At 49.0% G+C, this 10,384-nt stretch overlaps 2 protein-coding genes across 2 annotated transcripts; both read left to right on the top strand.

The window, feature by feature from the left end:
* Positions 1-4,054: 4,054 nt before the first annotated feature.
* LOC125524308 (uncharacterized) lies at positions 4,055-6,575 on the top strand. The gene is made up of 2 exons (XM_048689380.2): positions 4,055-5,275; positions 6,178-6,575. Exons 1-2 carry the CDS (start codon positions 4,124-4,126, stop codon positions 6,289-6,291), a joined length of 1,266 nt encoding a protein of 421 aa, XP_048545337.2. The 5' UTR covers positions 4,055-4,123; the 3' UTR covers positions 6,292-6,575.
* Positions 6,576-9,088: 2,513 nt separating this feature from the next.
* Positions 9,089-9,706, top strand: LOC147958022 (uncharacterized). The gene has a single exon (XM_087531923.1). The coding sequence runs from the start codon at positions 9,089-9,091 to the stop codon at positions 9,704-9,706; it is 618 nt and encodes a 205-aa protein (XP_087388049.1).
* Positions 9,707-10,384: the final 678 nt, after the last annotated feature.

Below are 10,384 nucleotides of genomic sequence, written 5' to 3'. Positions count from 1 at the left end.
CCCAAAGGTGAGTGCTGGAATATGTCTGCGGCGCTAAATTCGAAAATCAATAACCGATCCAGTTCGGTGTCCGCAGGCGTACCTGGTCTGGGGCTTATAGCCGGAGACAAGTCCGGTGTTTCATTGACGCAAATATTGCATGGTGCCGAGTCCGTGTGCGGCTCCAATGCCGCGGACTCTGTGGCCTCGGATGGCACAATCTGCTCCAGTTCTAAGGCCGTTGCAGCAACAGAGACCATCTCCTGAATGTGATCCGATGACAGATTTAAGTCATGTTCATCGGGGCGAGGGGGAGCGATCACTGCGGTCTCAAATCCATTAAAGATCAAGTCTCCACGGATATCCGCGACGTAGCTTAGGCTTCCAAATCTGACCTGGTGGCCAGGGGCGTAGCTATCAACCTGCTCCAGATGGCCAAGCGAGTTAGCCCGCAGTACGAAGCTGCCGAACACGAAAATCTGTCCGGGGATGAAGGTTTCTCCTTGGACAGCGTCCCTATAGACGATTGAAGGGGCCATTGAACCTTTCGTTGACGGCACAGTGGAACTCTCAATGAAAGCACCAATGTCGGTGTCAAAACCGACGGATCTCGGGTAGGGGGTCCCGAACTGTGTGGTTAGGATCGATGATAACAAGAGACGGGGGACACGATGTTTACCCAGGTTCGGGCCCTCTCTATGGAGGTAATACCCTACGTCCTGCTTGATTGATCTTGATGAATATGAGTGTTACAAGAGTTGATCTACCACGAGATCATAATGGCTAAACCCTAGAAGCCTAGCCTGTATGACTATGGTAATGAGTATATCCTTTCCGGACAAACCCCTCCGGTTTATATAGACACCGGTGGGGGGGGGGATCTAGGGTTACATAGAGTCAGTTACATAAGAAGGAATCTTCATAGTCGGTTGCCAAGCTTGCCTTCCACGTCAAGGAGAGTCCAATCCGAACACAGGTACATTTTTCGGCCTTCATGTCTTCACAGACCATCAGTTTGGCCCATGGATAACAGGCCAGACACCCGAGGACCCCTTAGTCCAGGACTCCCTTGACGGGGGCGTTTGGGTCTTCGGCATTCTCCGGGGTGTTATCGTCTCCATTGTTGGTATTGCTTTCTTTGTCGCGGCGTGATTTTGAACGGCGCCGCTGATGCCGCTGCTTTGGTGGTTTATCAATGTTATTATCCTTAATTGGATCCCTACTGTCTTCATCGCGATCCTATTTTGGCGTATCCACCATGTATACATCGTATGTGGAGGTGGCCGCCCAGCATCGGGTATGCGGCGGGTTTTGGCTTTGTCCGTCTCTGGCATTGACGTCCATACCATAGATGTCTTCAGAGGTACGGTCAAGCATGTCGGTTAGATCTTCGACAGTGGCTATGAAGTGGGTGGTGGGTGAGGCGTAAAATTCCCTGCTCTCAGCCCCTAGTCCGGTTTGGGCGTAGTTCGGACGCTACCCCTCTGTAATAACAAGGGATCTCATTAAGTCCAGAGCCTCGCTTAAATGCAAGGTTTGGTCAGGGAGGAGAGTGTTCGCGGAGTACAGCGGGAAGAAAACTCCTTGGTCGAGCTCACATGATGCTGACTCCAAGGGTTCGGAGCCAATGTTCGGAGAAGAGTCCGGTTGCATGATGATTGCCGATGACGCTGATTCCTCCAGCTCTCCCGTACTGGGCTCAATAGCCGTAGAGAGTCCGGCGGGCTTGGGAATCCCGTCTTCGGACCTAGTGACGCGCTCCGGGTCTAAGGCCAGAGCGAAGGTTGGGGTCGCGAACCCTTGGAAGATCAAGTCTCCTCGGATATCAGCGACATAATTCAGATTTCCAAAACTAATCTGGTGACCTGAGGCGTAGCTGTCGATCTGCTCTAGATGTCCAAGCGAGTTGGCCCGCAGTGCGAAGCCGCCGAACACGAAGATCTGGCCAGGGAGAAAAACCTTCCTCAGGGCTGCATTATTGTAGATGACTGATGGAGCCATCGATCCTTCTGACGACGATACAGCGAAACTCTCAATGAAAGCACCAATGTCGGTGTCAAAACCGGCAGATCTCGGATAGGGGATCCCGAACTGTGCGTCTGAGAATCGAAGGTAATAGGAGATAGGGACACAGTGTTTACCCAGGTTCGGGCCCTCTTGATGGAAGTAATACCCTGCTTCCTGCTTGATTGCCTTGGATGAATATGGGGTATACAAGAGTTGGTCTACCTCGAGATCGTAAGGGCTAAACCCTAGACGTCTAGCCTGTACGATTATGATTGCCTCTACGGACTAAACCCTCCTGTTTATATAGACACCGGAGGGACCTAGGGTTGTACAGAGTCGGTTTACAGAGGAAGGAATCTTCATATTCGAACGCCAAGCTTGCTTTCCATGTAAAGGAGAGTCCCATCCGGACACGGGAGGAAGTCTTCTTTCTTATATCTTCACGGCCCATTAGTCCGGCCCACGTCACATAGCCCTGATGCCTAAGGACCCCTTAATCCAGGACTCCCTCAGTTGCCCCCCCCCCCCCCGCATGCCGGCAGTGATGCTGCCCCTAATCCCGGCTCCACTTCTTCGTTGTGCAGGCCCCACTTTGCGATGTCGTGGTGAGACGGCGTGGGAAGCATCAAGACCATGTTGGCGCAGGGTGGTGGACGGTATGGTGTCGAGCTCCGGAGCGCCCGAGGTGAAGGTTGAGATCGGGAGAAATCCCTGTCGGTCTGGCCGACACCGACGTAGTGGCGCCTAAGGGTGCCGTCGAACCTTCCTGGAGGGCGTCGGGGGTTACCCTTCCTTTCTCCTCGCCGCGTATCGGGGGAAACCCTTGGCAGCAGCGTCATCATCGTCGCGTCCCTTCTTGGAGGTGTTGATTGGTACTGGTGCTTTGGAGTCTAGGAGCTTGATGGGAGATCTCCGGTGGGCGCAGCGGTTGCGAGGCTTCTTCATTTTTGTTGATCCACCGTTGTCGGCATTTATTCCTTTTGTATTTTCTCTTTAGTTTTTTTTGGGGTGGCGGTGCTGCTTTAGTCCAAGATCTATCATTGGTTGTATCGATGTTGGTTGCTTTTGTAATACAAAGTGGGAAAACCTTTTTCGACAGTGAACCCAAAGTGTTTTGATTTTTTTAATTAGTGTGGTGCGCAAAATGCTAATCCTTTCCACAGCTGTAAACAATAAATGTACTTTTAGGTTGGATCAGTGCTAATGGATAGAAGCTAGGTAAAGTAACATCTTTTGTTTCGCTGGGCTGGTCTGCGGTAAAACGCATCAAACGCCGTGGTCAATAGACATCACGTCGGGGGTGTGCCGAGCTGCCTCCTTTGTGGACTCGATTGCGCTGCTAGCCTAGCAGCTAGGCATCAGTAGGAGTAGTAGCTGCGGTGCGATGCGACGTTGCATGGTCAGAGCATCTCCAATAGCTTTTCTATATAGATGTCTATATTCGTTATTTATGACGTGATCATAAAACAGACGTCCAACAGCTTGTTTATATGGTTGTCCAAATATACACATTCTTTATATCGACCTCGACAATGTTCACGTCTGGACAATGTGAAGGCGTTGTCTAAACTCGGCTGCAGTCATGATTTCTTCCTCTTCCTAGCAACGGCCCACCTGTCATGGTCCTTGTATATAGACATTCTAATACAAAACTAGACGTGTATATAAGAGAATCTTTTTAGACCATTGTCTATATAAATATATAGACATCCAAATATACACATTCTATTAGAGATGCTCCATGGGGTCATGGCGTGTCGGAGCCTCCCTGTTTGACCACATTTTTTAGAAACCTCCCAGCTTTCCCACAGCGCCTACTCTGCTCTCGATGCTTGCTCCTAGATCTTATCTTCCCCAGTTTTGCTAGAACTTATTTAAATGAGATATAATTTAGTCTCATTCACTTTTTATAGTCATTGGATATAATGCTATAAAATGCGTGTGTGCTAACGTGGGTTGTATCTATTCTTGTTTTCAAAGTAAATGACACCAACTTATATCTCATCTAGATAAGTTCTAGGTACTCCCTCTTTCCCCGGCTCCATGGTTTGCTCCACATAAACTCTCCTCCACCTCCCAGTCCCAGGCTCCGAGCACCTCGCCACCGCCATTCCGCCTAGTCGCCTACGCCGCTGAGATGACAACCAACAGCCCGCCCGGCCCCGGCACCGGCCCCAAGCGCAAGCGCGAATCCGAGCCCACCTCCCTCGTGTCCCTCGGCGACGACATGCTCGCCGAGATCCTCAGCCGCCTCCCGTCGCTGCCCTCGCTCGCCAGCGCCGCCCTCTCCTGCCCGCGGCTGTGCGGCGTGGCCTCCTCCCCTGCCGTCTTGAACCCCTTCCTTTTTCGGGCTCCGTTACTCGGCTACTTCGTGTCGGCCGCCGACGGCGCCGTCCCCGCCTTCCACCGCGCGCTCCTCCGCCGCGACCGCCACCTCGCCGCCGTCGTCCGCGGCGGCGACTTCCATCTCACGGATCTCGAATACGATGGGCGCCTCATGGACTGCCGCCACGGCCTCCTACTCAGCAGCTACCGTCAGTTGGTGGTGTTCGACCCCGTCTCCCGCTCACGACTGCGTATACCAACACCCGACAATCTCATCTACTACAACAGGTCGCTCCACTGCTTCCTGCCGGCCTGCGGGGGCGGTCCAACCCCCTTCAGTGTGCTCTCCCTGGAGAAAAAGAGCGGCAGGGTGCGCGCACACGTCTACAGCTCCCGCAAGGGCGAATGGTGCTCCTACTCGTGGGCGCCCAAAGGTATTAATGGACCGAGGGAATCCAAGCTCGGCTGGCCCATGCACGCCGGCGGGCGCATCTATTGGAGGAGCGTTACAGGAGATCAGCTCACCTCGCTCGACGTCGGCGCCATGGAGTTCTCCCACGTCGAGCTCCCGGATAACCTGCACAATCAGCCACGGTCGTACCCGTACGCCGTAGGGGAAACGGAGGACGGCACAACCTGCCTCGTGGCCATGAGTCGCAAACTCGTCCTGCGGGTATGGTTCCGCATGGAGGAGGACAAGTCCTGGGAGCTACAGAGGGAGGTGAATGCTTCAAGATGGTATCTGCCTCGAGGCCGATTGCAGAAGGTCTGCGACGTGACGGCCGGCGTCGTGCTCCTCTCCATGGGCACGGAGAATGGCGGCCTCCACTACTATGCCTTTCGCCTCAAGAACGTCCTCCAGGAAGGCACCACCACCACCAGGCCCGAGTTGGAGGCAGACTTCTTCACATTCGATGCACGGGTGCATCCCTATTTCATGGCATGGCCAACACCCAGCCTAAAGGTGCGCCAAAATAGCTTCTCCTCCCATTTCTTGCTTGACCGCACATTTATTTCTTGCGAAACATCTTTTACTAGAGGTAGTACTGTTTATTAGAACATTTTGCTAATAATCACTTGTTTGTGGATGTGTATTAATTTAGACAATGGGTGCATATGCACCTATATGAGCCAAAGTGAATTTCCGATTTCTTAGTTGTTGATCCGGTGACTAATCTAAATTTCAGAAAAGTGGCTAGAACCCACTAACCAAGCTAATGTTACCCGGCCGGGCATCAGTGTTAAGAATTGTATACAATGTAGTTTCTGTTGCTTACGAGACAATGACCGTGTCTATTACTGAAAAACCCCATTTACAGTTTTTTCCAAAATTGCCTAACTGAAGGACAAAAGTTTCTTCCCAATCGTAGAAACTACTCATTACCCACTAGTACACGGTCATTGGTGTTTTCCGCTTCTCTTCACATGTTCTCTCCAAATTGGCCGACAAAAGTTAAAAATTCTCGAGTTGTTTTGGCCACTGTCAAGGTAGAGCAGCCCATACCATAACTATGACCCGCGCAGCTTGGCTGACTTAGGTAGAGTGGCTAAGTCACAGCTTACAGTACGTGACTTGCCACTCTGAACCGCCGGATCGTATGTGAGTGGCCTAAATCATTTCACTGTACGTGAGCATCAAATCTGAGTCGTTGATTTGAAATCAGACGGCTCACAAGTGGACAGGTCAGCTTCAAGTCAGCGAATCCCCGGCAAACTACAACCCCAGTCAGCCAAACATGAAAATGGTTGCAATGAAATGATATGTTGGCAGTTTTGAATCGCATTTGGGAGTCTCCAATTCTGTACCTCCATGGAGTACAACTTACTCCACATTTGATTTTGTCTTTTGATATTTGACGTTTTCAGGCTGGTGGGTCTAACACGAAGGAAACAAGTCTGAAGGATCAAGAAGCTGGTTGCTCGAAGAAGAAGAAAACAAGCATGAAAGATGAAGAAGCTGGCAGCTCCAAGAAGAATTAACAAGTCTAAAGCGCTAAGGATCTGAATGCTTATGCATTGGAGTCTTCAGATAGTACTAGTTGTGTTTAGCGGGTGTACTTTTGGTTCTGGCCTCCTGGGTTTGCACTGCTCAGTAAGTTTATCCAACTAGCCATCTCCTTGCATGAACAAGAACTTGTGGTCCTGTTAGTTAAGTTCCACCCACTTACTTATGTTAATCCACATCATGGTTTCTGGTGGTAAAGTTATGTGAGCATTCTGAAGAAAACTTATGCCAAATTCTGTCCTACATTTCCCAAGCTGAAGTGGTTTCATATTTTGGTGTCGTCCATGCATGCATGCTTCTACAGCAAGATTGCATCATGACATTCTAGTTCTGCTACAAATATGCTGATGTGTTGCAACAGAAGAACAAACTCTTCTGCAGCTGTAATGAGTTGCCACTTTTCCTCTTTGTACCATCGTCGATGATGGTCACGTGTCCATTTATTTACGACAAACGTGACAAGGCGGTGTGTTTGGTCATCATATTTTACCATGGATAAATTATATAATATAAACATGGGTTCAAAAGGAACAAAGATTAGTCTTAAGGCGGTGAGTTTGGTCAGTTGCCAAGCTCTTCCAAGGTGCATGTTATGTTGCCAACCAACTCAACGCCAATATGTCCATGCATGTCACAAGCCGCGCCCTCAAATCACTATTCTGGCACCCGCACATGTAGGTTAATTACCACGCCCATTTATTTATTCTTTTAATTTCAATTCCTTTCTAAGCCCATTTATTTAATCAGGGTCCTCTCTCCCCATCAGCCCATCCAGACACAGAATTCATAGCCCACAACTCATTTGATTAATGGGATATTTTCTTCATCCAATTTAATTAGGGCAGCGATCTGCGCCGGCGCACCGGCTCACATTGGGCCGGTCAAACCCCAGCCGTCAGATCCCTTTGTCCCCAACTTCTCTCATCTTCAACCTCCCGCATGGAAAAGGGAGAGGCTCGCCTTCGCACGCGCTGACGCCTCCGCACGCGCCAACCGCCTTGCCTCGCCTCCTCACCGCCGGTCGCCCTCACCGCCGGTCGCCGCCCTCACCTATGCCGCTTTCATGTGTTTCTCACCTCCGTGGATGCAGCAGTGTGCGCCCATGGTTGCACTCGTGGTTGCAGGCTTGCAGCTTCGGGGAAGATGGCGACAACTCCGGGGGAGATGGCCGCATCTCCGATGGTGCCGGCCGCCGGCCGCAGCACCTGTCATTGTGCTCGCGCTGTACCTCGTCGTGTGGCCCACCCGAGGCTCTTGCTGGTTCCAACAAAAAAGGACACCGGTTGTAGCAAAAATGTTTATCGTTTCCAGCAAAAACGCTTACCACTGCAGCCCGTCGTCGTCATTGTAGCAAAAATGTTAACCGGATGTAGCTTCTGTGTTTGCCGATTGCAGCAAAAAATGACGTGGTTGTAGCAAACACAAAAAAAGGAAAAAAGTTTCCATCATTTTTAGAATAGCTTCGACTGTAGTTTGCTGGTGGCAACAAAAATGTCAGCTGTTAGTAGCAAAATATTGTGCTGGTTGCAGCAAAAAAAAAATGCTCGCCGGTGCCGCCACCACGTCGTCCATGAAGCAAAATTGATCACCGGTTGTAACTTTTGTGATTGCTGGTAGTAACTTTTGTGATTGCCAGTTGCAGCAAAAACAGCTTCTGGTTGCAGCTCACATCGGTACTTCCAGCAAAACTCTTGTCAGCCGCCCTCCGTGGTTGCATCATCTTTTCTACATGGTTGTAGCACCGATGGTTCCAGCAAAAATCACTTTGCAAAAATCTGCCGTCTTTTATTTCCAGCTTTTTTATTCATTGGTTCCAGCCTTTTATTTTGTCGGTTGCAGCGTTTTTCTCAACCGGATGCAACACTTTGTAGCAGAAAAAAAAATTAATGTGGCTGGAGGTAGAAGAAAGGTAACAGGTAAGGCAAGAGATAACTAGGGAGAAAAAAAAGGCAGTCATGTGGGCCCCATATCGCGCGGGAGCAGTTTGCCTGGGACCGCACCAGCGTGGCAAAGAAAATTCAGCGTGATTCGTGTGTTGTGCGCGTGAGTGAGCATGACCGGCCGAAAGTTACGCCGGCGCACCGTATATAAACGTTTCCCATTTAATTATCCGCGTATTTGTTTATTGATTCTCAAGGAGGCTTCTTGTTTTTGCAGGCAACTCACAGGCGCATTTAAACCAACAAGAATTTGTGTAAAGTAGCTAGGTGGGATTATCTAATCAGCCTTGTCCATTGTATTCTACATGCCTAATTGTGAGATTGAGTCCCCATACAACTATATTTTCCGACCAATAGAAGGCCGCGGGATTTCTTTTTGGTCCAAAAAAGGCTGCGGGGTTTTTTGGACCAACAAAGCCGGCGGGGTGACGGCCTGGCTAAACCCAAGCGGAAGCCTGTTCTTATGACTTGGCGGGCAGGCTTTTTTTGGGCCAAGGTTGGAGCACGGGCGAGCAGCTGGATATGGCCCTTCTCTTCAAACATTAGTACGACCATGAATAGAAAAAAAATCTAAAAAATATAATATAGTTAATGTACGCGTTTGCCTATATGAGGCACGTTGCGTCAAGTTATCGTGGACGAGGACGGGGCACACTTGTTCTTACGATGCAAACAAGTTAAGAAAGTATAGCGAGCTATGCAGCTTGAACCTGAAAGAAAGCGGATGTGCGCATGTAGAGATGCATGTGAAGTGATGCATGAAATACTCAGCATAAAGAAGTACTAGTGACATGCTTGCTATGGCGGTGGTGGACTTGGCGGAATAAAATTAATGCAGGCGGGATCTGCGGACAACTTGCCGGCTGAGATCAATCATTGGGCCACTGATTCCCTAGCACTGTGCCGACAGCCTTGTACTGATAAGCAGCCACAGACAGTGCAGGAGTGGCAGAAACCTGAGGAAGATCGTCTGAAGATCAATTGTGACGGGGCGTTCTCGGGGCGGCAAGGTACAGGCGGGTGGGGCTTTGTTGTCCGGGACCATGTGGGCGATATCCGAGGCTCTGGAGCAGGGTGCTTACGGCACGTCGCATCGGCACTACAAGCAGAAGCAGAAGCAGAAGCGTGCGCGGCGGCGCTGGTGGTGGCATCTAACTGGGGCATGATGAACGTCCAGGTTGAGCTGGACTGCCAGGTTCTAGTCAAGGCTCTACAAGGATCAGAGATGGATCTAGCTGCTGAAGGCCTCCTGTTTAGAGAGATTCGTCAATTTGCCAAACTGAATTTCAGTCGTGTTGTCTTTTCTTTTGCCCCGAGGGCATGTAATAAGCTAGCTCATGTTTTAGCTGCCTTTGGTGCTAGCCATCAGGCAAGTGGAGAGACCTGGTATGAGGATCTCCCGGATGATGTATCCGTCCGTTTGGCCAGCTCTATGGCTGGACCTATGTGAAGTATGGAATCGTTGTGTTCCATTTCAAAAAAAAAAAAGTTATCGTGGAAACGCACATGATAGAAGGAGCGGACGAGTAACTGGGTCAGCACATTTTAGCCGCGAGCGAGCGATCGACAAAATCTGGTTTTGGCAACCTCATAGAAGAGTTCTGATCGCCTCAAGGTTCCCAAACCGGTTATTACTGGTTCTTCAGGTTGTTTCCTTTTTTATTTTCTTATTCTTGTTTCTTTTTTATTTTATTTTTTCCTTTTTTTCTTTTTATTTTCTTTTATATTCATTTTCTCCTTTTGTTTTCCTATTTCCCTTTTCTTTTTAATGATTCTTTAAAAAAATGTTCATAAATTTCAAAAAATCTGTACATTTTCTATAAAATGTTCAACCCATAAAAATGTTCCCATTTTCAAATATTCTTCACAAATTATAAAAAAATTGCTTGTTTGTTGAGAAAATTCAAAGTGTTCACGCATTTCAAAAATTATTTAAAATTTTAAAAAGTTTCTTATTTTAATTTTTTCATAAATTCAATAAATGTTCGCCTTTTCCAAATTTTGTTCAGACTTTCACAACAACTTTACACCACTTGCAGAGAATACCTTTCTGAAAACCATTTATTGATTTCTTCTGCTCCCCGTTGGGTTCGACACTCTTACTTATCGAAAGGACTGTGATTGATCC

The sequence above is a fragment of the Triticum urartu genome, chromosome 7A (assembly GCF_056163025.1).
Source record: "Triticum urartu cultivar PI428250 chromosome 7A, HENAU_Tu73, whole genome shotgun sequence".
NCBI lineage: Eukaryota > Viridiplantae > Streptophyta > Magnoliopsida > Poales > Poaceae > Triticum > Triticum urartu.
This window is presented reverse-complemented; position numbering and strand designations above follow the sequence as displayed.